The sequence below is a fragment of the Neovison vison genome, chromosome 8 (genome assembly GCF_020171115.1).
Source record: "Neovison vison isolate M4711 chromosome 8, ASM_NN_V1, whole genome shotgun sequence".
Lineage (NCBI taxonomy): Eukaryota > Metazoa > Chordata > Mammalia > Carnivora > Mustelidae > Neogale > Neogale vison.
The window spans coordinates 31827590-31855567 of record NC_058098.1 but is presented as its reverse complement, the minus strand read 5'-3'; the positions used below and the strand labels follow the sequence as shown (position 1 = coordinate 31855567).

At 42.5% G+C, this 27978-nt stretch overlaps 1 protein-coding gene across 2 annotated transcripts in view; it reads left to right on the top strand.

The window, feature by feature from the left end:
* The first annotated feature begins 656 nt into the window (after nucleotides 1-656).
* Nucleotides 657-27978, top strand: part of FERMT1 (FERM domain containing kindlin 1) — a 35230-nt gene continuing 7908 nt past the window's right edge. Inside the window, exons 1-11 of one of the 2 annotated variants that reach the window (XM_044263429.1) lie at nucleotides 657-911; nucleotides 4974-5142; nucleotides 6977-7210; nucleotides 10276-10422; nucleotides 11420-11633; nucleotides 12605-12707; nucleotides 17817-17924; nucleotides 18341-18472; nucleotides 20056-20105; nucleotides 25963-26087; nucleotides 26850-26956. In XM_044263429.1, the coding sequence (XP_044119364.1) occupies nucleotides 4989-5142; nucleotides 6977-7210; nucleotides 10276-10422; nucleotides 11420-11633; nucleotides 12605-12707; nucleotides 17817-17924; nucleotides 18341-18472; nucleotides 20056-20105; nucleotides 25963-26087; nucleotides 26850-26956 (1374 nt within the window). In that variant the 5' untranslated portion in view covers nucleotides 657-911; nucleotides 4974-4988. Of the gene's footprint in view, nucleotides 912-4973; nucleotides 5143-6976; nucleotides 7211-10275; nucleotides 10423-11419; nucleotides 11634-12604; nucleotides 12708-17816; nucleotides 17925-18340; nucleotides 18473-20055; nucleotides 20106-25962; nucleotides 26088-26849; nucleotides 26957-27978 lie in introns of those variants that run through there. The other variant, XM_044263430.1, reaches the window with a different exon arrangement.

Genomic DNA, 27978 nt, shown 5'->3' with positions numbered 1-27978 from the left:
CCAAAGAGGCTTGGACAGGTTGTGTATATTGGCCAGAGTCACCCACCCTTCCAGGGTGGTCCAGCCTTCTTTGGGAGGAAATCCGACAGGAAGGTGACCGGCGAGACCAGGCGGTGAATCTGAGGCAGGCCGCCCAGTTCCGGACTGGGGTGTGTCCTTGAGTTGCCCCTGGCCTCACATTGTACATATTTTGGGCGCCTCACCCTTGTCGGGGGTTTACATCACCCTCTTACTCAGAGATGAGCCGCTCTCCTTTCTTCCACCCGGCGCTCGCAGGTCCCCCAGGCTCTTTAAAGGGGAGAAGGGAGTCTCCGGACCCGGACGCACACGGGGGTGGGAGTGATGGGTATACCTGGAGGGCAGGGCACGGAGCCGGACTTCAGCCACCTGGGCTAGGCCCCGCAGGGTCTCGGGAAGCCCAGAAACAGGAGGCGGCCTGCGAGGGGCCGGAGGAGAGTTCGCTCGAGGGGCGCAGGCGACGGGCGTCCGCCCCCGGTTCTCCCCGCCCTCCCGCCGCGCCGCAGCCCTGCGGGCACCCTCAGCCCTCCCGACTCGGCCGCCGAGCGCTTCCCCTCCCCGCTAGCGAGACCCAGCAGGCCCGGGGCTGGGCGTGCCCTCACCTGCCCCGCCGCGCGCCGGCCTCGGCCGGGCCTCCGGGGTCCGCGCAGGGCAGAGACCGCGCACCCCGCGCCCCGCGTGCTGCCGGGGGGCGGGCGCCGAGCCTCGGCGGGAGGTCCCGGGCGGCTTCCCCGCGGGCCCAGCCTTAGCCTCGAGCGGCCGCCGCGAGCGCCCACCCCGGCACTCTGCTTCGCGCGCCCGCCCGGCCTGGGGCGCCTCGGCCTGGACTCCGGGGGCGCAGGCGTCCACGTGCGCGTCCGCAAAACTGCGCGCTACCCGCTCCGGGAAAGCAGGTGGGTGCGGAGCGCTGGGGCTGGGGTTCGGGGCGCGGGGAGGCTGAGACAGGCGCCGCCCTGGCTGGAGACCCCTGCTTTCCTTTCTTCAGCCCCGCTTGCATGTAAATAGCTGCGGAATTAAAAATACCGTCCGTGTGGCCACTTTGTCTGGCATTGTGTATCTGGCCCGGCAACATAAACTCTCCGTTTAGCCGCGGGGGCCACCCTATGGGTAAAGGGGCAGGTTTCTGTCCACCCACCTCACCCGCTCTGGCCCCCAGGACCCTGCAGGACTGGCAACCGACAGGTGGAGTGGCCTTTGGACAGACACACTCTCTGATCTTCCAGGAGAAGCATGGGGGCTACTATATCCCTCATCTTTCTGTCTGTCTGCCTGGCTGTCCTTCGTTGCATTTTCTGTAGACAAGGAGGATAGGAGGAGGTGGACTGCAGGGCTTCACCCAGGGAAGGCAGGTCAACTGGCGCTCTTGGCTTTCTGTTCTGGGCTCCTTCGATTTGTTTTCCCAGTTGGGAGTTTGCTGCTCCCCTCAACAAGTAGCAGCTTGTTGCGAATGAGAAGTTCACTCAAAGCTGAAGGTGCAGAAAGATAGGAGAGGAATGCGGGGAAACCAGATTGTCCAATTTAAGCCTGAATTTCGCTGTAAGGGAATCACCGTATATTATTACCTGCGTGAGAAGTTGGTTTTCTTTTTTGTTGTTGTTTTTGTTTGAGAAGGGTTTTGATTGCCTAAGTTAGGAAAAGACCAATGTGTAATACTGCAGAAACAAGCAGTAAAGAGTCACTTTAAAGTACAAATTTTTAAAATAACTACACATAGAACCGTAGCAGTTTAGAAATTGTGAGGGTCTTAAAGTCAAATAGTTCAATGCCACGGAACGGAGTTATCTTTATTGCTTCCTCACTGGGAAGGATATTAGTAGAAATGCTTAGTGAAGCCTCCTGAGAGTTTAACTAATGTGGTTTTAAGAGTTTTATTTCATACTGGTGTTTCAATTTTATGAAGGACCTGCCCCAGGGTAGTGGCTAAGAGTTTAGAGTTGGAAAGACTTGGATTTCTGTCTGGGCGCCGCCATCTAATTTGCTGTGTGGCTTCCCACAAGTTGCCTAACCTCTCTGAGCCTGAGTTTCCTCCTTTCCAAGGGGAATGTTGAGCCGATGAAAGAGATAACACAAAATAGTGGTTCAAACAGAGTATATCACATAGTGATACTTGAGCCTGATGATGACAGTGATGCAAGTGGTTAGGCCCAATACAGTCATTACGTAGCCTTCACTTGGCCATGCAGGAGATCTGTGCATGGGGAGGTACAAGCATTACATCCCTTTTGGTCATACAAACACACAAGGAGCTACTTCTGAACTCTCGAATTCGACTTGGACGAATAAAATCTGTCCTAAGCCCATTCAGATTTGCAGTGTATTTTTTGTGTATTTTGAGATTCTCTTATGGTTTCTTTCTTTTTTTTTTTTTTTTCCCATAAAGATTTTACTTATTTATTTGACACAGAGTGAGTGAGAGAGACACAGAGCAAGCATAAGTAGGGTGAACAGCAGGCAGGGGAGAAACAGGCAGGCAGGGGAGAAGCAGGCCCCCTGCTGAGCAAGGATCCTGGTGTAGGACTTATCCCAGGGTCCTGGGATTATGACCTGAGCCAAAGGCAGAGAGGCTTAATGGACTGAGCCACCCAGGTGCCCCCTCTTATGCTTTCAAATGTGAATGGTTTCAAATGCAAACAACACTAGTATACCACTGGGGGTGAAATTATTATTAAAAATAATTTTCCTGGGGTGCCTGGGTGGCTCAGTGGGTTAAGCTTCTGCCTTCTGCTCAGGTCATGATCTCAGGGTTCTGGGATCGAGCCCCACATCGGGCTCTCTGCTCAGCAGGGAGCCTGCCTCCCCCCCCCCCCCCCCCGCCTGCCTCTCTGCCTACTTGTGATCTCTCTGTGTCAAATAAATAAATAAAAATCTTTAAAAAAAACAAATAATGTTCCTCAGGTGTCACCACAGTCCCTGGCTTAATATTGATTTGGGTAGATTGAAGGGCAGAACGGAGTCCTGAAGCTAATTTTTCATGTGGCTGTTTGGACTCAAAACTGTGAGCCACAGACCAGTGGTACCTGGTGCTTCTTATAAATTCTTATAAATAAAAAATTTAGGTGCACCGCATATTTGCTGAACAGAATCTGGTGAGGAAGACCCGAGGGGACTCGTGCACTTTCCCTTAGAGAAGTCCCTTTTTAGGAGTTTGAGTGCACTGATGTTTCTCAAAAATAGGCCTTATGAAAACATGGGCATCTCATGAGATGTCTTTACATAGTGAAGTGAAAAAGATGTGTTACCGTTTAAATGACTGATTTTTTTTAATATTAAAATAGTCAGGAGTGATAGTATCATTTGTTTTCTGTTTAGAAGTAAGAGCCCTCATTTTAATTCTGCCAATTTCAGATTCCAGTGTTCCTATTACCCCCTGACACATTTCAGTCTTGATTCTGTGTAGCTCATTTTATTCTCGTTCCTCCACTAAGAGGAAAACTCTGATTTTGAAGTTCTCACCCCATCTGTATTTTGAAGAGTGGGCTTTGTATGTCTCTCACTCCTGTTTTAAATATTTTGCCGGAGCTATGTCCACAATTTTAATTGATGCACTTAATTTATTAACTTTTATATACCATAAATTGGTAGCTCAAGTAAATCAAATACATGACAATAATTATTAATGACCTTTATCTTTATATGCATTTAAGGTAAAACTACATAGTATATGACTGCAATAGAAACTATTTTCCTATATTTCCATTTTTTGAATTTTCATAGCAGAAGATGTCATCAGTATTTATCGAGGAGGAGTGCCTGGGTGGCTCAGTGGGTTAAGCCTCTGCCTTTGGCTCAGGTCACGATCTCAGGGTCCTGAGGTCTTGCCCTGCGTCTGCTCAGTGGGGAGCCTGCTTCCCTCTCTCTCTCTACCTGCCTCTCTGCCTACTTGTGATCTCTCTCTCTCTGCCAAATAAATAAATAGAATCTTTAAAAAATATATATATACATATATATATTTATAGGAGGAATATAATAATGTAAATAGAGGAGGATTTTAATGGCATCCTTTTCTAAAATAAACTTTATCAAAGCATAATTTGCATCAAACTGCAATCAAGTTATACATTTAAAATATGTGCATTTTTGTGATGAACACAGCATAACATATGGAGTTGTTGAATCATTATATTGTACACCTGAAACTAATGTAACATTGTATATCAACTATACTCACAAAAGAATCTGAGCAGGGGTGCCTGGGTGGCTCAGTTGGTTGAGCATCTGATTCTTGATCCCAGCTCAGGTCTTAATCTCAGGGTTGTGAGTTCAAGCCCCATGTTTGGCTCCATGTTGGGCATGGAACGTGCTTTTAAAAAAAAAAAAAAAGTCTATGCATTTTGTTATATGCAAATTACACTTCAATGAAGTTGATTTTTTTTAAGATATGAAGGATTCCCATGATTTATTGCCTATTGCCACAATAATTCAGAGAACTATTCAAAATAGTTCAGAGAAAGTCAAGAGAAGTCAGTGGAGACAGCAAGTGAAGATTGATGCATTGGGCAGGCACAGAAAATAAATAGTCAAGTCCCTGCGGAAAGATAAAGTTACATACATTTAGAGACTTGAGACCATTTTGTCTTTAAAGTTAAGATGTTGAATAAGGGGTGCCTGGGTGGCTCAGTGGGTTAGGCCTCTGCCTTTGGCTCAGGTCGTGGTCTCAGGGTCATGGTCTCAGGGTCTTGGAATCGAGTCCCACAGTCACCTCCCTGCTCAACAGGGAGCCTCCTTCCCCCTCTCTCTCTGTCTGCTGCTCTGACTACTTGTGACCTCTCTCTCTGTGAAATAAATAAATAAAATTAAACTAAAAAAGATGTTGAATCAAATATGGAGCACTGGATACCCTGCTGAGTTTCTGAAGAAGAGGCTAACATGAGAAAAAGTTTTGGCCCGCAGGGTCTACTAACAAGCTCCAGCATCCTTCTCACATTCTGATCCGTGTCCTCCTTTTTCTGTGGCAGACGCCTGCGTTTGCCATGATGCTCTCATCCAGCGACTTTGCGTCTGCTTCTTGGGAGCTCATCGTCAGAGTTGACCATCCAAACGAGGAGGAGCCCAAAGAGGTCACACTGAGAGTGTCTGGAGACCTGCATGTTGGGGGGTTGATGCTCAAGTTAGTAGAACAGATCAGTAAGTTATTGTTTCTTTATGGTTTCCCTGTATTTGAAACCCTCTCTCTTGCATCAACAGTCAATGGCTGATCTAGGTTGTCTGATTGTCTAAGTTTTTCTACTTATTTATCTTACCAATCAGAGAACAAGATCCTTCCCACAGGAAGAAGAGGAATAGAGGATCCTGCAAAAGCCATTAATGGAACCCTTCGGCCACCCTCATAAAAAGTTGAGTCTGGTGGCAAACTAAAGCTCCCCAGTGGGTATGAAACCCTGTCCCCACAGGCTCATCCCACTGGTGGCATCTGAGGTGACTTTAGGTAGCATGACTTTAGATGACTGTGTTGATTCTGTTTGTTAAAGTTTGATTGCTCAGTGAGAAAGTCAGCTCAGTGCTAATGTGTCTTCTAATACATATCCACCATTTGCTACTCTCCCTGTTTAAACAGAGGAAGAGAAGTCTTAAGTGTCAGTCTTCACATCAGGAATCAACATGATCGACCTAAAACTTAACAGTGTTTTTCTTTTCTCTTATTTGTTTTTACCTTCTATCCAAAATTGTCCAGATGCTGACTTTTCATTTACACTAATGAGCTGGAGATTTTTTTTTAAATAAGTCTTCATTTAAGTATAATACGTACAGAGAAAAGTGCACTTATCATTCAGTGTACCGCTCAATGAAATTTCAGTCATGTAGCATCCACGCAGATCAAGAAATAGAATATTACTGACTTCCCCCACCCAAGTATCACATCAGACACCCCCCTCCCCAAGTCACTACCCCACGAAGGGAAACCACTATCCTGACTTCTAACACCATGGGAATAATTTTACTTGTTTTTAAACTGTATATAGGTGCACTTACATAGAGCATACTTTTATGCATCTGCTTTCTTTCACTTAACGTTATATCTGTGAGATTTACCCATATTGTTGCATATAGTTTGGTTCATTTACTCTCATTGTTGTGTGATATTGCATCATGTGAATAGGCCACAATTTATCCATTTACCTATTGGTGGGCATTTGGGTTGTTTCCATTTTCGGGGTCTTTGGTGAGTAGATAGAGGCATTTTCATTGGGGTATAGCTCAGAGAGGAATTACTGCACAGCAGGATTTTCTAAAATAGTTACAGAATTTATACTTCTACCAACAGCATTGAAAGAAAAGTTTTCTAACGAAGTGAGAGAATGAGAGAAAGAGAAACATGTTTTAAAAAACAAGTAAAGGATGGACTGTTGGTTCCAACATTGACAAAGGAAGAAGATTCAACTTTGATGTCAGCCTTGAAGGAGGGGAAAGAGTCCACACTGATGCTGACATTGAGAGAGAGAAAATTCTCAGCTGATCTCAGTGTAGACACTTCAGAAACTGGGAATCTGGTGGCAGGGCTAAGAGAGCTGGACATTATGGGGGCGGGGAATGTCGGCTTTGTAGTCCTTCTGTGCAGATTTTGGGAGATATTGATGTTCCTCTCTGGAACAGTGATGTAAGGATTCATTTCTAGTAGGGAAATAATCTTGGTTGAAGTTGAAAACTCCTGGCTTTCCCAGAAAGGACCATGCCCCTAAAGGACTTTAGGGAAAAGAACTCCAGCTTTTTTATCAAGAACAAAATGTGTATGTTTCCGTTCCTTTCACTGTGTTCACATGTAATCAGGATAAGGTTCAGTCTCTGTTTTCTACCTGCCCCACCTTAGAGACTTTGAAGACAGTCCAAGGCTTGTTTGAGCCTCGGGTTGTAAAAGGAGATGGGGAGCTGAAGGCCATTTGTAGGTTTCAGCTCTCACATACAATGAAACGACTCTAGAGTTCTCTCTCATTTCACTTCATGGTATTTTCCATTTTTGCAGACGTAGCCCAAGACTGGTCAGACTTTGCCCTCTGGTGGGAACAGAAACATTGCTGGCTTCTGAAAACACACTGGACTCTGGACAAATGTGGGGTCCAGGCAGACGCAAAGCTTCTCTTCACCCCTCAGCACAAAATGCTTCGCCTCCGCCTGCCAAACGCAAAGACAGTGAGGTTGCGAGTCAGCTTCTCGGCTGTGGTTTTTAAAGCTGTCAGTGATATCTGCAAAATCCTGAGTGAGTACCCTAGAGGGGCCCTGTGCCCTTTGGACTGTTGGTGAAGAAGGACAGAGAAATTATGTGTGCTTTCTGCCTACAAGCGGTTGGCTTTACAGAACACTTCCTTTACTAGGAAGCATACTTTTCAAGTTTTTTCTGGGGACTTTCGCCGTGCAAGTAGAGTTAAACCACATGGAACATTATTGGAGTAAATCAGATTCATTTCCACAAAGCTTAACACTATTTCAAAAGAGATCTGTAAACAGAAGAAACAAACCCATTAAGATTATCCCCCCACAAAAAAAATTAATTCTTTTAAGCTGTGCTAATATCATCATTATTTTTAAGGCAAACCAGGAAGTTCCATTCAATCGTCATTCCCATAGAGCTGATGTATCTTTATTGTTTTTGAGATAATGGTGTTTCAGTGTCTTAATTGCTTTACTAACACTTCACTACAGTAAATACTCTATCCACAAAAATTATCTGTGGAATTTATTTAAAGCAGGAAGTTATACTTCATTATGGATTGAAAACTAATCCTTACAGTTTTAACAGTCTTTAGGGACAACACTGCCCAAACCATGTATTTGGGGAACTTCTATAATGGAAGTGAACCCTACGTCCTTGTTTAATATTTTCTTGTTTAATATTTTTCTTGTTTTCTTGTTTAATTTTCTTTTTAAAGTGTATAGGTGCATTCTTTGGTTTTAAGGCTAAGATTTGGCATTTGAATACAGTATTTATGATATATGAGTGAGTGATCTCTCTTCACCATTAAACTATAAACTGCTCATTCATTCATTCCTTCAACAAATATATCCTGATTAGGCAGGCATTGTGGTGAGTGCTAGGGATTGGTGAACAATAAAAACAGTACCAAACCCCTTCCCTTCTTGAGCTGATATGCTAAGATGAAGAGACAAGAAAGAATGAATGTAAAAGTAATTTAAAAATAAGATGTTAAAAGGAGATATTTGGTAGAGAAAAAAAAAAAGCTCTGACAGTATATTCAGGATTGGGCGTTCCAATGTTGGGCAGTTGGGACTGCTATGGTATTAAATAGGGGTGAAGACAGAAACCATTACTTGAGCATGCCCGAGTTCCTAACACCTAACACAACACCGGGCACACGTTTGCTGCTCATTAACTATTAAGTGAATGAGTGAATGGAACCTTCCATTTCAGAGCCTTCCATTTCACAGCAGTGCCTCTGGTACATGGTGGGAAAATGGCGAGCACCAGGGCATGTTGTTTCCAGCAATATTCCAATGAGAATTGGAAAACAAAGGAAACGATAAAATAAAGCCCAGTCCACAGTAGATGAGAAAGACACATCATGGCTGGGGCCAAAAACTTGAGGTTGCAACATATATAGATCTGGAAAAGAGAAGAAGTCAGACATTCTTCTCTTTTCCAGAATATATCTTCATAGTCGTTCTAAAGGGCTCAACCTGGCATTTCTGATTATTGTCTTTTGTATCCATTCAACTGAAGCTAAATAATATTTAGCAATATGATGGGTGTTCTCACAAAGAAAAGGCAAGATGCAGATCTTGGGCTTAGAGATGCAGGTTTGGTTTGGTTTGGTTGTTTTGTTCCTAATGCTCCTACTGGAAATTCTGATTCATCTCCTGGTCTCATCTATAAATTATGCATTTGGAATGGGCACAGGTGTGGGTTGCAACCTGACAATCAAGCATCCTTGGTTACAGGGGAAGAGGATGAAGCTGAACTGCTAGCCTCAGCCTCAACAGGAAGCAGTGTTTGAACTGAAAAATGGCAGGACCTATGGAATGGTTGCATCCGCCTCCAGGAAAGCTGCTTTCAGATTCTAACCTGCACATTCCTTGGCTTTTACTTGGAATCAAGTAGCAGCTCAGTGTGGTTAATGGTCATCAGGTGTTCTGATTGGCAATGGCAATTATAAATATATTTGACTAATGGAGAAAACTGGGAATCCTCTTGGTTTGAGTGCTCCAGAAGCAGACCCTGAGACAAGAATTCAAGGACAAACAATTATTTGGGTGAGAGGGGGGAAGATGATTCCAGAAGACACTGGTTGGGGGTGAGGACATAAGACTGGAAAGAGAATGCCATCCATAAGAGAGTGTCACCAACCCAGTCGCATTTGGGGCAGTTGGGGGCTCCTGGAAGACAATGTAACATGCCTCAGAGCTGGTCTGCCCAAGGGATGGGAGACCGGGAGGGTTAATATACCACTCCCGTCAGTCATTGAGGGCTGCCCTCGGGGAATGTTAATTCTCTGAACTCGTGTGGCCTCTGCACTCATATGCATACTATGGCATCTCTGTAGCGCAGAGACACTTGTCCTAGCACCCACCGGAAGTTGCGTCAGAGCGCGCGGAAGTGGTGAGGGCGGCGAAGAGATGCGCAGGGCACCCGGGCTTCCTGCCATAGGGATGAAATTAGTGATCGGGCACGATGTAAGAGAAAGGCTTTCAGGATCTATGTTCTATAAAGAAAAAGGGGAGTTCTTGGTTGTTATTTTAGAAAAAACACTGAAAAAAGAGACAAAAGAGAAGGAGGGAAAAATTGGTCGTGAACGGATAATGCAAGAACAGCCAAGTGCTGATGATGGTTGAAGCTGGCTGATGAAAACATAAGGGGCCTATTATACTATTCCCTTTGCTTTGGTTATCTTTGAAATATTTTCACAATAAACTAAAAAACAACTAGGACTTCTATTAGACTACATCTCCCTCCACTCTTGGACATTCCCCACACACACACACATGTGCCTGCACCTGTTTTAGGAGTCTCTGGTCCCCTTCTGTTTCTTCCAAAGAGGTGTAATTTAGTTCCATTGACCTCTCAGGAATTTCCTGAGAAATGATTTCAGATGCCCAGCATGACTCTGAGTCTTAGAAGGAATTTTCGTTTAACTTTTTTGTTTAAGTTTTATTTTATTTCTTTTTAGTAATCTCAATGCCCATTGTGGGAATTGAACTCACAGTTCTGAGGTCAGGAGTCACCTTCCCCTCCAACTGAGCCAGCCAGGCACCCCCTCTTTTTCCTTTTTGATCGTTTTCCATTTTTCTTTGTATTTATTTGTTTGTTAGATATCAGAAGATCAGAAGAACTTTCCTTGTTAAAGCCATCTGGTGACTATTTTAAAAAGAAGAAAAAAAAAGACAAAAGTAACAGGGAGCCCATAATTGAAGATATTTTGAACCTGGAGGGTTCTCCAACGACTTCAGGTCCACCGGGTATGATTCGTGTCAGCTGTTTTATTGTTTTCTTTCATTCTTAAATACAAAGATTTCTTAAATCCCTCCCTCTGCTCCTCTTTCCCTCGTCTTCCCATCCCTCCCCTCCCTTACCCCCAAAGAAAGACTAAAATTTCAGGATTCCTGTGATGAAGAAAGGATATGCAATTAATCTTAGAACTCACAGAATATTTTTAATAAGGTTTGTTTTATGGCTCGTTACTTTTTTAAGTGAGCTCTACACCCAGGTTGGAGCTTGAACTCACGACCCTGAGATGAAGACGGGCTCTACCCACTGTATACATTATTGGTTTCACTGTGTATATTGTGTTGTTGATGAATGCAAAACTTTAGGGGAGTTGGCTGTGAATCTGGGGGAAAAGAGATTAGTTGGATCACTCAAATAATACTTTTCCTGATTCTATCTTCGTGTGACTCTTTACTGAATTCAGTTTAAATTTTGCATTGGGCGTTTAACAAGTGGGCAGGTAAAAATTCTGGAAAGACACTATCCTTGTATTTTTACATAGTCATAAATCAATCTCTAGCTTGCTTGCAATAAAGGTCTTCTTGCATAGTATATCCCAATGCAAAGAATAAAAACATTCTTTGCGTTTTCCTTACACAGACCATATGATTTATAAACCATCAACTAGCTGGATTCTTAAAATTGGCAGGTACTATTATTTGCCTAAAGGATTTGCCCAAAAATAAAGTCTGTACATGCACTTTTGGGGGACCTTCTGTTCTCTGATGATGCCAAAACTCACTGCTGAAATAGGATTTTGAACTGACAAAGAGAGAGTCCCCAACATTTGCCTGGGTTGGTTTTAGGCGTTTTTATGGACTATGAGTTCTCTGCCTTTTCAGGAGCTAAAGTGGTACAAACATTTAAATTCAAAATCCATTTGGGTATAAGCAATGTTAGTACCTATTTTTCTAAAGACCCTTCCTCCTGAATCTTGTATCATAGAGCATGCTTCCCTTTGCCTTGCAGTAAGTCCTGGCTTATACAGTAAAACCATGACTCCCATGTACGACCCCATCAGTGGAACGCCCGCATCCTCCACTATGACTTGGTTCAGCGACAGCCCTTTGACGGAACAAAACTGCAGCATCCTGGCATTCAGCCAACCCCCCCAGTCACCAGAAGCACTGGCAGATATGTACCAGCCTCGGTCTCTGGTTGACAAAGCCAGGCTTAACGCAGGGTAAGGACATGGCTCCATTTTGTTTCTCTGTCACCATGTTTCTCTGTTATGAGGCTCACTCTCCCCCACTGGGACCTCACTCCCCCACTACACCAGAGATTTTATCTCAGTCATCCTTATTTGCCCCCCAAGACCTGGTAGAACAGACATTCAGGCCATCTTCACTCCATGGGACTGGATGGCATTCATCCCCCTCTCATTCTGTTGCTCACTTTTATCCTCCACCTCTCCACCCCTTACCATGACCCAGTATTTATTTTTCAGCTCTAGAACTGTGCCATCCAGACAGGAGTCACTAGCCACAGGTAGATATTTACATTTCACTTTGAATTTAATTAAAATTAAAGTGTGGCACTAGCTACACTTAAATCTTCACTAGCCACATGTGACTAGTGGGCAGTCTGTCAGACAGGGCAACACCCAATATTTACATTGTTATAGAAAGTTCTAGCCAATAAGATAGACCCAGCATTGAGTCAGGCCAGACAGAGGAGAAGCAGTGCGGGAAGTCAGCAAGTAGAGATTTTCATTCTGGCTCCACGACAAGGCACATGACCTTGAACATAGCACTTAATGTCACTAAGACTCCATTTTCCCACCCATAACACTGAGAAAATGGGAACTGCCTTGGCTTCTTCACTGGGTTACTTTAAAGTATCAGTGTAAACAAAATATACATACAAAAAAACACTTGGAAAGTTATTAAAAGCTATAAAGTAAAATGCAGATGTAAGATATTATCAAATCCTCTCCCTTACAGGTTTTTGGTTATATTACTTACTTGGACTTTTTTCAGGGAAATACACACACACACACACACACACACACATATGTGTACATCTATATCTATGTGTATATAAATGTAAATACATGTATATAAATGTAAATATGTATAGAAACATATTAGGTAATGCTATAATAGGTGTGTGTAAAATTGATTGACTATTAAAACTCATCCTACTCTTTTCCAGTTGGCTGGACTCCTCACGTTCCCTTATGGAGCAAGGCATCCAAGAGGATGAGCAGCTGCTGTTACGATTTAAATACTACACTTTCTTTGACTTGAATCCCAAAGTAAGATACTTTTTATCTTCTTCATTTTTTTTAAAGATTTTATTTATTTATTTGAGAGAGAGAGAGAGAGAATGAGCAGGGGGCAGGAGGGTAAAGGCAGAGGGAGAAGCAGAGAAGCAGACTCAGCATCAAGCTGGGAGCCAGACATGGGACTCGATCCCAGGACCCCAGGATCCTGACCTGAGCCCAAGGCAGACGCTTGGTCAACTAAGCCACCCAGGTGCCTCTACTCCCTCTCCCTTTTTCAGTGTGAAGGCCTGGAAGTGGAAGATCCAGTCATTTAGTTCTCCAAATTAGGGTTAATTTGTATAATCTTCTGTTTAGCTCTGCTAAACTCTCTAGTCTTTTTACATAAAAGCAATGACGTGACCAGCTGCCCCTGAGTTAGTGGAAGCCTCTCAGGGTCTTCCCTCCCAGTGTGGTGTGCGCTGCCCCTCTCCATCCCCACGAACGGAGGAACAAGAGGAGAGTGGCTCACAGAGCTGGACTCTCCTTCTAGGAAGGAAGGAGCATCTGAGCAAGGTTAAGAGCCGGTTCTCATGAACAAGCCAGGACCCCATGATGGTGCACGCCACACTCCCCACTGCAGGGCCAGATAAGACTTTGGTGATGAGAAAGAGAGATCATCTGTATGAATAAAGACCCCAGCTGGTCAGCAACTCCCATTAAGTGCCCATCTGCCTCCCGATGTTTACTAGGACAACTGAGGGGTAAAATAAATCCTCTGAATTTCTGCCCCTTCCTTGGCCCTGCTTGGCCTGTTTGTGGAGTTGTGAGTCAGCACTCAACCTGCCACATGTCAAGAATATAAACGGGCCCTCCAAGTGCACAGGGTGATTTTATCCCAGGTTGGTGCTTGTTGCTTTCTTCCATTCACTGGCAGGCATTTCTGTGTAGACCCCTTTCTCACCCACAATAGTGATTCTGCTTCTCGTGGCACTGTCTTCTCCTGGATCCTGATGTTAAGTCTGGTCTTCACAGGTGGAGCTTGGGTCCCAGTGCTTCCTTAACTGGCATCTTCTTCAAAATAAGTCAGTCCTTGGTTTAGATCCAACTTAATGCCCCTGAACCTCGCTTGTGTCTGGAGTGCCTAACTTCCACTGAATCATGGCAAACAAGCAAATTTTGGCTCTTTGATAAAACCTTCAGGAGAAACTACTCTACAGCTTCTTCCAAAATAGAGGGGGTTTTTTTGGTTTTGATTTTTTTCAAGGGTGCTTTGAATGATCAGATTTGCTTAATTGCTAAGGAGTTCTCTCCACATGGCTCATGAAGGAAACCTATTTGAATCTAACAGTCAAATAGAAGCTGTCAACCTAAACATGGCCAGAAGACTCAGGCTTTGGGGATATGGCTTTGGGGTACAGGAAAACCACTTCAGAATTCCCTTCTCCCCTCTTCTAAAGTATGAAATGCTGTAAATAGAACCACGTTTAGTTCCAACTTTCTACTAGATGCTGAGTAGATAGAGGGATACAGAAACTTAGGGTGCAAATTCATGTTTTTATAGAATCTACAATCAAAGCAAGAAGAGCAAAGATAGCACCCATGACACCAGGTAAAACAGACAGGACACCCCACAGAAGAGAACAAGACTGTATAGTAGAATGAAGGAGCTTCTCCTCTCCAGCTTTCAGAGATGTAGGCAGGCGGTTGCACTAGGGTTACAAGTACTGATTAAAATCTCAGATACACAAAAATACTAGAATATACAAAATTTCAAAAATAATATATTTTAAAAATACAAAATCCAGAATCCATAAAAGATTGATACATTTTCATAAATTAAAATTTTATGCATGACAAAAAACTATATACATAGTGAAAATATCAGTCTTTGCAACACATGCGACAAACAAAAGGCTAATTTCCCTAATAAAGAGCTCCTGAAAATCAATTTAAAAAAAGAACAGGGAGCTTCCCTCTCTCTCTCTCTCTCTCTCTGTGCCTACTGGTGATCTCTCTCTCTCTCTCTCTCTCTCTCTCAAATAAATAAATAAATAAAATCTTTAAAAAAAAAAAAAAGAAGAAGAAGAAGAGGAGCAGCAACCACCCAGTAACCTAATGAGCAAAGGATGTGAACATGTAGTTCATAGAAAAGGAACTAGACTGACTTTTAGCCTTATGTTGGCAAAAATCAAAAAGTTTCATATACCGTCTTAGCAAAAGTGTGGGGGAAATGGCTCTCATACCCTGCTTGTAGTCCAAAGTATAAATTAATCTCATCCTTATTGAAGGTAATTTGGCAATATCTATCAAAATTACAATTCTACATAGCTTTGACCCAGCAAATCCACTGCACTGTGTTTATGCCACAGTTATACTCAAATACGTGCATTGATATGTCTGTATACGAGAACAGTTATTACCAAAATTTGCTCATTTGCCATGATTCAGTGTAAGTGAGGCACTCCAGACACAAGCTAGGTCCAGGGGCATTAAGTTGGATCTAAACCAAAAACTGACCAGAAATAAGGCTTGAGGAAGAAAATTGGAAACTACCTAACCATCCATCAATAGGGAAGTGGTTAAGTATATTATGATATATCCATATAGTGTTGTTGCTAAGAAGAATGAATCAGCTTTCTTTTGATGTGGAACCCATTCAGCTTTCTTTTGATGTGGAACCCATTGATGTGGAAAAAGAACAAGGTACAAAACAGTCCATAGAGAAACTATCATTTGTAGGGAACAAGGAAGAGAAAGAGACTAACTTTTTGTTGTTCTTTTGTCCCTTTCGAATTCATGCAATCCAAATTCCTTCATTATCTATTCATTTGCCCCATTTCAATTGTGAAGAAAAAAACTGTTACAACTCTAGCAATTCATAGTATTTTTTTTAATGTTCAGTAGAGAAAAGGTGCACATCAGTTTTAATAAGAGTCCTAGAGGACGCTGAAAGTTCCTCCCAGCTAACTGGGAACCCTTTGTGAGGAGATCTCTATAATGACCCTTTCTTGAGGGAGTGAAACTCTGGGAAATAGGTCTTGGTACTTGTTTGTATTGGTGGCTGGTAGATGGAGGGAGGCGTTAATTGAATTGTCTGGATGAGAAGAAACAGGGATTCAGGCAATGGAGGTGGCAGAAACCGTGTGCTTCCCAGTCTAGGATTTCTGTTTTCAGTAAACCAGAAGACAAAGGAAATCAAGAGCCAAGGAAGGGCAAGAACAGCCAATCCCCACCAAGGGAAGAAAATTTGTCTCTTGCATCAGGGAAACCACTGACAGAGTTCTGAGAGAGAGAAACACCTGTTAGTGTGCCTGTTAATAAATGACCCACCAAAACCTGGGAACTTTTGATGTTCTAGAGCCTCAGGGGGAACATGAACAAGACTCCAGAGAAGGAAATCCAGAGCTCTGCTGGCTGTCAAAGAGCAATCCAGTGTTCCTCAGTGGGAGCCAGGGCTCATCCTGTCCATCAGAACATCTTGTACTAGAGCCTGTTCTCCTACTGCCAGTCTGCAAATGTGGACCAACTTCTGTTTGGCCAATGTTCTTCCACCATATTGTTTTATTTGGCTTTGGCAGGGGGTAGGGGAATTAGGTTTGTTCGGGTGTGGAAGCTCTGATTCATTTTTGTAAGTCTTTACTGACTGCATTTGAGAGAAAAACCTGATCGGGTGATTTGACTTACTCTCACTAAAACTCCTACAGCATTAGGATTGAGGACTCCGTGACTAACTAGGGGACAGACCCAGACAGACAGACAGTCCAATTCAAATTTTAGTAGTCGCACATACTATTTGGATTTTGCTTATAAACTGTTCATGAAGCAAGGGTCTTTTTGTTAGGGAGGGGGGCAGGGGTTGCCTCGTTTTTGGTGTGCATGGTATCATGTGCTTTTTTAGTTGTTTTTATCTTGATTGCCGTGTCATTTACATGCCATAAAATTCTATTACAATGATTGTAGTACATTCATATGGTTGTGCAACCATCACCACAGTCCAGTTGTAAAACACTTGGCATCACCCAAAAAAAGTTTTCTCATATCCCATCTGTGGTCAGTTCTGGCTCCCAGCCCCAGCCCACCACTTGGTCCACCTATCTGTCTCCAGGTTTGCCTTTTCTGGAAGTTTCCTGTGGATGGACTCATACAGTGTGTCATCTTGTGCCTCTGGATCCGAGGTCCCTCTGTGTTTTCACATGTATCCATAGCACATTCCTTCTTACTGCCAAGTGGCGTCCCCTTGTGCATGAGGCCCACATTTTTAGCCTTTCACCAGTCGAGGGACCCCCCTGGAACCTTTCTTGTTCAGAGCTGTTATAAGCAATGCTGTTGTGAATATTCTCACGTGTGTTCTGTTTTGGTTTGTTTGGGGTAAGTCCTGGGCCCAGCTACTGAGGTGTGTCCCAGAAAGTTCAGAAAGCAAAGAGACTTTCTTAATGTTCTCAGTCCTCCAGCTTCCCAAGGGCCACACGTGTGGGCTCGTGTTTGTCTTGACCTGCCGGCAGCTTCAGCACTGCCAGGAAGGACCGTGCCTCTATGGTGGGTTCCATTTCCGGCGGACCTGAGAGCAATGCTCTTTGCTGGTTTGGGCTCGCTGTGGATTTTTAGATCCCCTATCACCTTTTTTTTCTAGTGTGTAAAAGGTTAATGCAAAAGGAAAAATAAACTAATGCTAATCACCCTGTGATAAATCTGTTTAGGCACTCTATCTTTCTATTCCTCCTCCATATTTTCCTCACCTTTTTTCTTTAAGGAAACAGTAAACTGTATACCATGGCGGGGGGTGAGGGCAGAGTAGGAGTTATGGTTTAATGGGTACAGAGTTGCAGTTTTGTTAGTTGAAGAGAGTCCTGTAAGTAGGTGGTGACAGTGATTTTTCCCATCAGTGGAAGTGTGATAAAAGAGAGGGAGAAATAATGCAATCAGAGATGGGTCAATTTGGCCCCTTGAAGAAGCTCTAGAAAATATTTTGACAAAGCAGTTTCTAAGTTCAGAAGTCAAAGGAGCTGGGGCAGTGGAAAGAGAAGTATTTCTTTCACTTACCTGAGCACAAGTTTTCTGCGTTAACAAGGAATGACCTCCATGTTTCCAGTGTTTTCGTACTGAGGAATATAAATATGTCCCCTCCCCAACACATATACACCTATCTGTTTCTTCCCTTAGTACGACGCTGTCCGAATCAACCAACTCTATGAACAAGCCAGGTGGGCCATCCTCTTGGAAGAAATTGACTGCACGGAAGAAGAAATGTTGATCTTTGCAGCACTGCAAGTATGGGAACTTCAGTACCTTCTCTCTGCAAGAAAGCAAAGCAAATTTGTTTTCTAAAAGTTTCCTTTTCCTCATACTGTTTCTTTTCTTTGAAGAAAGAACTGAAAGTGAGGGGAATCCATTTCAATTTAAAATATTCCTCATAACCCACACATGCGCCCATCTTATATAAGGCGTTAGTCTCGTAATTTTTATCTCATCCCTACTACAAGTTCAACCAGTGATGGAGAAGAACCAAGTTTGAACATGACTAAGCATCCTTCTCAAAATAATTCAGATGAAAATGTCATTTTCCCTTCAGAGGAGGGAGACCTCCTTCCAGGAGACGTTCAGAAGAGATTGTCTTCAAAAAGAGGAAAGTGCTGAGGGATGCATGTGTGTTTATAACGTTTCTGAAACCTCTGTTTATATCCTAGTATCACATTAGCAAACTGTCGCTGTCAGCTGACACACAGGATTTTGCAAATGAGTCTGAGGTCGACGAAGTAGAAGCTGCACTCTCTAATTTGGAAGTGACCCTAGAAGGTGGAAAAGCAGACAACGCTTTGGTATGAACTTTTCTGGTAACTCAGAACCGTGGCTGCGTTCTCATGGGCTGACACAGCTAAATGAGCTCTTTTTTATGAGAAATAAGAGAATCTTCTGTCTGATTTTGAAAGAAGAAAACATACTTTTCACAAGCTTAAAGCTAGCAAGACCTGACTGGCTTTTCTCAGGTCAGTTCCGGAAGGGACTATGAGATATGTTCGGTGCTCTTAAGGGCAGTACTTTTATATGTATTTCTTAGGGAGAAACTGGGGAGTAGGAGGCAAAGACTGCCACCGCCAAGGACTTTTCTTTACTGAGGCAGTCCCTCCCCTCAGATGTGGAGAGAACCACCCAGCCTGTTGTACAGCTAGCTGTGAGAATGGAGAAGATGCTTCACAGATACAAAGCCCATTATCTACTGACCTAGCCATGCACTGCAACTTGGCAAGGTTGACACAGTGAGGGCGTTTATTCTGGGACACTCGAAAAAGCTCCTAAACCCTTTTGACTTCAGGAAATAGACAAAAACCTTCCAGTGAGACATAAAGTAATACCAGTATTTTATCATCTCCTTATCCATGAAACGTGGCTGAATGGTGGCTTTATAGATCGAAATGCCTCTCCTGTTTGATTCACCTGTTGAGTGCCACACTTTTGTTTAACTAAGTACCTCAGTCATGGGAGTAATTATTAGTTTAATGCACACTGAATCAGAGGTGGATCTATTGTCATTGGATATAAATAGTAAGAGATAAAAATGAATCACTATATTCTTATGGATTTAATGCATGTTTCCCTGTAATTGATTTCCTTAAAATGGGAAGCTGGTATTATGCAAAAGCAAATACTTCACACAAACTAAATGCCAAAATTCTGTGGAGATTCAGAGCCCTGTCTCAGGTTTATAGGAGACACAGGGCTCATTGTATTGACTTCTCTTTTGTCAACTTCCTCCACTGAACAGGTAGACCGTGATCCTTCTCAGAATAAATGAAAAATTCCCTCCTCCCACTCTCAGTATTTTCACGTGATGCTAAACAGTAGGCTTTTCATTTAGAAAGTAGGCACCTGCTTTCTACTACAGAGAATGAACTCTGAACCAGGTTCCTTTTGAGAAGTTAATCAGTGAACTAAATTTACCCTCTCTGAGGTAAAATTTGAAAAATATTTTGCTAAAAGTAGCAGTTTCTAACTCAAATTTTTACTTTGAATGGTAATGTTTGATCAGGTTTTTTAATCTCTTTTCATTTTTATGACCCATGACCCATACAGAAAGTGGGGGAGCAAATGTACGACTTAACAAACTTGTATTTTCATCCAAGTCACCACCCAGATCAAGAACTAGAACTTTGCCAGCCACCCAGAAACCCATGCTTGTGTCCCTTCCCACCCCCCCTCCCTTACCCACTCCCCATCGGCTGGGGTCACTACTAGAAATGTGGCTCATGTGACTGAGGAACTGAGTTTCTCATTAGTTTAATTTTGATTAATTCACATTTTCATCACCCCATGTGGTGAGTGGCTACAGTATCGGATGGTGCAGATATAGAGGATCAACGCCACCTAATTAACCACTTATGAAATGTTATCTGTTTTTCCTTAGGAGGACATTACTGATATCCCTAAACTTGCAGATCATCTCAAATTATTTAGGTAAGTCACCCTTAACGGGGAAAGGGATTTCTCCTAACAAAGCCTCGCAGGTCAACTGTGCAGGAATTTAAACTGAACCCGCCGCACTAGGCAAGTTCCTGGTTCAAAGGTGGAGCTCCAGCTTTGGCATCAGACAGACAATGGGCTGATCCTGGCTCAACAACCTGTACTAGCTGGGTCCCCTCGGGCATTGTCATGTGTCTGAGCCTCAGTCTCCTGATCTATAAAATGGGGACATACCTCTTCTTGGGTTTATTGGGGGGGTTGAAGAAGATAACATATATGAAGCATTGAGCATGGTCCCTGCTCATAGTATGTGCTCAATAAATGGTGTAAACATGGCCGGTGTCTGCGACTAGTGAACACCTATGCTAGACTGGTCATCCGCAAGGCTCAGGACTGGGCATCATTCGAAGGTTCTTTCGTGGTTGAAAAGTCAGTTGTCTCTAGAACTTTGGTCCTGGGCTTATACAGAAGTAGTCTCCTCGGTTTATCAAACTTTGCCTGTTACAGTGTTTCTGAGACACTCCCCAGTCACCTCAGATCTGAGACTTAAAAAGACAGAGGAGTTTTTTATTTCATGGAAAGAAATAAAACATTTGTGATGGTGCCAGGGTGTGTTAAGATGAAAAGAATAAGGCCCCTTTGAAGTTCTATCAATTACTCATGTCACTTTATGGTTCGTTGACTTTTCTTAACACACCGACACTTCAGTGGGTCAGTGACTTGAAAAGAAACACGAGTTGTTTGGGGAACATATGATGCAAAGAAAGACTTAGAAAGAGTGAACAGTGAATCAGGTATAAGAGAGAAGCATCCAAAGGTAACGATTTTTATCACTGGGTTTCTATAAGTTGCTTTTTTTTTTTTTTAATGTGATCTCAAACAATGGGTGGCTCAGTCATTAAGCATCTGCCTTCGGCTCAGGTCATGATCCCAGGGTCCAGGGATCAAGCCCCGCACTGGGCTCCCTGCTCGGCGGGAAGCCTGCTTGTCCCTCTCCCACTCCCTTTGCTTGTGTTTCCTCTCTCACTATATCTCTCTGTGTCAAATAAATACATAAAATCTTTAACAAAATTTTAAAAAATAAAGGGGACACCCAGGTGGCTCAGTCAGTTAACCGGCTGCCTTCGGCTCAGGTGGTGATCCCAGGGTCCGGGGATCAAGCCCTGCATTGGGCTCCATGCTTGGTGGAGAAACTGCTTCTCCCTCTCCCTTTGCCTGCTGCTCTGCCTACTTGTGCCATCTATCTCTCTGTCAAATAAAGAAATAAATAAAATATTTTTATAAAATAAAAAATTAAAAAAAACAGAAATGCCCATTTTTAAAAATTAAGTCAATTTCATTAATTCTTATTAATTAAATTTAACTTTTGTGGCATACATGGTTGCAACCACATATATTGTTATAGTCAGAGCTACAGTAGTAATTTGAATCCACAGATACATCTTTATAATTTTTAATAATCATTCTATGAAGAAAGTAAGTTGCCATATTCTCTGTCTAGAGCAAATGCAGCACTTCACAAACCAAAAGATGACCTTTTCCTTCCTCTAGATGTTTCCAGAGAAGGAGAGAACATTCCGGGGTTAAGCCCTCCATCCACTTCACTTTAATGTAGTTGCTTTGCTCAAACACACAGAACTGTCTTCTGTTTCATAGCAGCCACTATATCTACCAAAGGTCTAAAGAGGTTGACTTTAATAGATAATACAGTTCATGGAAGGGAGAAATGAAGGAGGAAGGGAAGGAAGAAGGAAGCAAAGAAGAAAGGAGACAGGAAGGCAGGAAGGAGCATGGAGAATTGAGCTCCAGTCCTCCTACTTTTTAGTGTGTGACCCTTAAAGACCCTTCATTTCATTTCCTTGGGCTTTCTTTCTTTATCAGTAGACCAACAGTAGAATGAGCAGTAGAACGAGCAGTGCAACTTCAGTCTTGCTCTAAATATGCATGAGTGCTAGATAAAGTGAAAATAAAAGCATTGTGAATACAAAATTGAGGTGAGACAGGGAGGTCCAGCTTGCAGGCGATGCAGAGGGAATCTGATTCTACAGATGAAACCTCAGACACACAGAAGGATTTGGGCCAAGACCTAGATTCACATTCCCATGAGAATCTGGGATTTTAATCCCTGGGAGAGACGGGAGAGGACCCTGTAGGCCTGTTGTAAGGTACTAATGCTGGCCCGAAGCCCATGCCCAATGGCAGAAACTTGCTAAAGGTGGCCTTCTCTGTTTAGCCGGGGGTAGAAAAGCTGTCCATCTGCCCCAGGAAGCAGGGAGGAAGTTCTTCCCAAGTGGGGTCCTACGTGGGGAAATGAAAAGTCTCTAGAGAAACAAGAGTCAAACCCTATGTCCCACATGGATGTAGATCTAAATTTAAATGTCTTATATGAGAAGTGAATTCTGAAAAAAATAAAAATAAAATAGAAATGGGCCCAGGACCACAAAACCCATGAAGCCCTGGCAAATGAAATTACAAAAATACTTGGAGGGAAATATCCACAATCTAGCATGCATGGGCCTTCCAGAGAAAATAGTAACCCCCTAAAAACTGACCTCTCGGTAAAAACTACTAACCACGTGAGCTCATGAACCACCATAAAGGAAAGACAACAGACCCAGCAAACAAGAAGATTAGCAGTTTCAGTAACTTTAGATAATAGAACAATCTGAAAAAACAGTAAAATGAATATGTTTAGAATCCTTAAGGAAACTAACAGAGAAAAACCCTCATGAAAGAGAAGAGGTAATATTGAAAAGGACCTCAATAGAAACTCTGGAAATGAAAAATTTAGTCATAAGAATTTAAAATTGAATAGGTGCTCTGAATGTCATAAAAGCACAGTTAAGGGGCACCTGAGTGGCTCAGTAGGTTAAGCCTCTGACTCCTGATTTCAGCTCAAGTCATCATCTCAGGGTTGTGAGATCAAGCCCTGCCTCAGGCTCCACACTGAGCGTGGAGCCTGCTTAAGATTCTGTCTTTCCCTCTCTCTCTCTGCCTTCCCCTCCCCCGCCACTCACACACATGTGTGCACTCTCTCTCTCTAAAAAAAAATAATTATTATTAAAATAAATAATAAAAATGAAAACACAGTTGAATAGAGAACACAGGTAGAAATGGAAAATGTTAAAAAAAAATGGAAAATGTTATAGGTAGAATGAGAAGTTTCACTATACACCTACTAGGAGTTCTAGAAGAATAGATGGGGAAGAGGCAAGTATTCAAAACAGAAAGCTTGAGAGTGTTCCATAATTGTTGAAGCCAAAAATCCTTAAGTTCAGGAATCATAAATTCCAATCAAAATAAATCACTATAAATGTACATCTTAGTAAGGCCAATAATTGATAAGAGAAAGTCTTTAAATCAAAGAGAAAAGACAGATTTCCTAGCAAGGAAAAACAGTTAAGTGGGCAGCAGACTTCTTGTTAGCTAGAAAATCTCTTGAAAGTGCTAAGAGAAAATAACAGTCAATCTAGAACTTCCTGCCCAAGGAGGTTTTCAAGATTCTACTTTATGCAAACCCCTAAGTACAGATCAGACCAGTTATAATTCTACTGCTAAGTTACATCCTTGATAAAAACAGTTATTTATGTCCAAACTGTAAGGTGCGACCACTGTTGCAGAGATTACTTTGGAATAAATAAATGGCTCCTCTAGAGGATTTCAGAGAGAGGAGCACATGTAAAATTCATTCATTACCTCATTCACAGACAAGTTACTGTAGGGGAGTAGGCAAACTCTACTGGACCAAAGAAGTTCCAGGCTGACTTACACAATGTCTACGGGAGATTATCGGTGAGGTTCTTGATAAATAAAAGACACCTAAGATACAGTGGAAACTTCATAAAGAGGGAGTGACCATTAAAATCTTTGGTCCCACTAAGACACCCTGGTTATCACATGGAAAAATACCTCTAAGAGGAGTCGTGCACTCTTGTTTTTTCAAAAGAATGTGTTCCGAATTTATGACCTCTCTGTGATGACAAGTGGCCGTCCGTGGTCAGCCTGCAGATGCTTTCAAAATAATGAACACACGTCACCTCTCCTTCAAGAAAAAGGTGACTGTGAAATGAGTGAGAACGCAATTGGTATTCAAAAGAGATTAGTGCTGTGAAGAGAGCGTTTTGGAAAGCACTTATTTGGAAATGTTATCATTGTCACACTGTTGCCAATAATGATACCGCCTATTAAAACTATATTCTCTTGCCCTGAATTTTGATCACATCTCTCAGTTAAGCTGAGAGTCTGTTCAAAATGGGAGAACTGCAAAAAAGAAAACCACAAGCTCAAAACAGCATCACTTAGATCCCATCTCCAAACTAGGACTTAACACCTAACCTAGTTGCAATTTCAGCTTCCCCCAGAAATGAGTCCTAACCAATCAGAAGGGAATTTTCTGATCAGCACCAATGAGGTCATCTGTCACATGGACCCTCCATCTCCCAAAAGATGAGGTAATCACCTAATAAGACTTCCTGCCCTTCCCCACAAGGAAGGTGGCCTTGCCTGGGATGGTCCTTTCTTTTACTAATAACTTTCTCACCCCACCTTCCTTCCTATGGCAACCTTTCATTTTGTACCCCTCCCCATAGCTTCTCTCTACTTGCCAGGTGGGATGCTGCCCAATTTATGAATCACTTAATAAAGCCAATTAGAATAAAACCAATTTTTAGTTTAAAAAATAAGAAAACAATGTTATCTGCACACCTTTAAACCTGGAAACAGAGTTTTAAACTCTGTTAAACGTCATCTAAATGAAGTTCTAGTGTGTTTGAAACCCACTTACTAAATATATAAAAATGCAGCCTCTTCTGATTAATTTGCATAAGTGAGTGATTGAGATCAGGGAAGATGGAACTCAGTAGCTTTGTTGTAACAGAAACCTTCAAAATGAGGTAGATGGCATTCTGCCATGGACACTGTGATTTAGTGAGCATAGCCAATAGTGTATTTCCTCAACTGGGATTTATGTCACTGAGTAACAACCTCCCTTTTTGAAACAAAGTGAACTTTCCATGTTCATTTTTAATTTATTTGTATAGGATTATAATGTACATATATTACAAATATTACACATAAATATAAATATGTTAAGGAATGGGTATTTGTTATATTCACCTAACATATGTTGGTAACATTATATATTAAAATATTAAAAATATTTTAAAGTTTGAGTGTACCCAGCTTTAGTTTGGAGATTACTGGCCTAGACTCGCATTTCTCAAACTTGGAAATCACCACAGGAAAGCTTACTTAAAATGCAGAACCCTGGGTCCTAACCTGGACCTGCTGACTACGAGTCTCTGGGATTAGGGCCCATGCTCAGGTACCTTTAACAAGCTCCCTTCTAATTCTGATGGACACCAGATGTCTCCAGATCCCTAGATGTTTCTCTAATAATAATAATTTATCATTATGTTTATTTATTATGTTACTTATATTATATATCATTATTATTATTTATTGAGTTATGCTAGGTCCTGTGATAAGCACCTTCAGAGATTACCTCTTCCCATTCTCACAGAAGCCCTATGAGCTGGAGGCTGGTACTGTCCCCATCACACAGAGGCAGGACATGTGGGCAGGCAGAGCAAGTGTCTTCCTCAGGGACACATGTCAGGAGTAGCAAAGCCAAAGTGTTCGAAACCCTGAGATTCTGAAGTAACTACCACATCTATTAAAAAACCCCATTTTCAGTTTTTAGGTATGAGTTAGCAATATGAAATTTATTTTCAAGAATACAGAATGTGTTATTTGAACCGGTTTCCAGAACATCTCGAGCCACGTGAAATTTGCATTGTGTCCCTCCATTTCTGGATAGCTGTTAAAATGCTTACTTTACTTTAATTTGCAGGCCCAAGAAGCTGATCTTAAAGGCTTTCAAACAATATTGGTTCATCTTTAAAGACACATCTATAGCCTACTTTAAAAATAAGGAACTTGAGCAAGGAGAACCAGTAGAAAAACTAAATCTTAGAGGTAAGAAAGTATTATATCTGGGTATGGCTTGTCATCACCCAGCCAGGAAAGCCCAACTCTTACCCCCTGAAATAGAGGGGAGCCCCTCTATTTCACTGGTTCCCACATGGCAGCCTGCCTTCAGCTTCGCTTCATGGAGCATGGGCCTGAAATGTGGAGCGATAAATGTGATTATTTCCATTCTGCTGTCCCTTCTTCCCCGGCGTGTCCAAGTCTCTGAAGTGGTGACAGTTGGTGCCATCCACATAGTACATGAGGGACTGTAGGGTCCTGAAAAGCTTCCTGCATTCCAGAAGGGTTATGTTTAATTCATTGTCACTTTAGTTTCTGTTCTAATTTCTGAAAACGGCCATGATTGTGCTGGTAACTCCATGAACTGAAATATTTAATTAACCGGGGCACTCAGTTCCCTTAGCATTGTGACAGTAAGAGAATTCCCTCTATGGGGGTTTATTTAAAAGTTCATATTCATAACTCCATGTTACAATGAGTTAGCATAGCCAAATTGACCTGGAAAATGAATTCAATTGATGACATATTTAAGAAAATCATAACAGAAGTTTTTTTTTGTTGTTATCCACATGCATTGTTCATGAGCCTTATTTAGTTCCTCTTTAATTAATGTTGTCTGCTTGTCCTCAATTTTTCAGAAAAGAAGCAAATGCCAAGGGCTTATGTTCAAAGTGTTTCTTTTAGATGCACATCTGATTTACAGAACACATTTCTCAGAACTCAGTTTTGTTCCTGCCTTTTATCATTCAGGCTGTGAAGTTGTGCCAGACGTCAATGTAGCAGGGAGAAAATTTGGAATCAAGTTACTAATCCCTGTTGCCGATGGTATGAATGAAGTGTATCTGAGATGTGACCATGTAAGTAAATCCAAAAAAGAAAAATGCTAAGTCCCTTTACTTTTCTTCAGACTAAGGACAAACCAGCTGAGATGTTTTTTTCCAATCAGAGCACTCATCAGTCAGTTACTGCCTTGTAACAACCAACCACAAAATCAAAACATCGTATTCCAATAAACATTTGCCTCTGAACCGAGGGCAAGTAGGCTAGGGCTTCAGTGATCCAGCCATGCGTCCCCTGGACAGATCTGCTTCTAGCTGTAGGCCTGGCTAGGCTTGGCTCCTTGCTGGAAGTGAAACTCCTTGTATTTATGCTGGAAGTGCCAGGCTGCCTGGGGAGGCTCTGCTCATAATGATGGCAGAAATGCAAGAGAGGAATTACAAACATGGCAGACGACCTAAAGCTCGGGCCGGCAGGTAGTACTCTGTTATTTCCACCCACATTCCGTTGGCTAAAGCATGTCCAAAGATAAGAAGTGGAAAATTGCGCTCTGTCTCTAATGAGACAGACTATAAAATTCCATGGCAGAAAGTACGGATACCAGGGGGATGAAGACTGAGGTCAGTAATTCAGTGCACCACAGCCACTGTTGCTCTGAAGACTTCCTCTCTCCAGCTGCATCCCCTAAGCTTCTAGATCCATGCCCCTTGGCTCCCTGAGGTAAAAAATGAACACAAACATTCAAAAGCAATAGAGACCAACACTGACTGGTTCAGAGCCAGTCAGTAGACTTGATTACTCCCTTGGAATCAGAATCTTTACTAAGGATAGGCCAGGGTAGACAGGATATGGGAAATCAGTTCATTTTTTTCCCCTCCTTTCCTTCTGTCACAGAGATCCGACATGATATGAAAATGGAAACAGGTATCAAGGAAGGCTGTCAGGTAGCTGCCTGTCTTCCATGCTGTACCTGTGTCCTGGGTTCATCTTTCCATGCAGAGTTCTCTGTGTGGAATGGGTCACAACTGACATTCCTATTCTCTAGCCCCTTAGCATAGAGAAACTCCACACAGGACTCAAAACACCCAATTCCTGTTGGGTG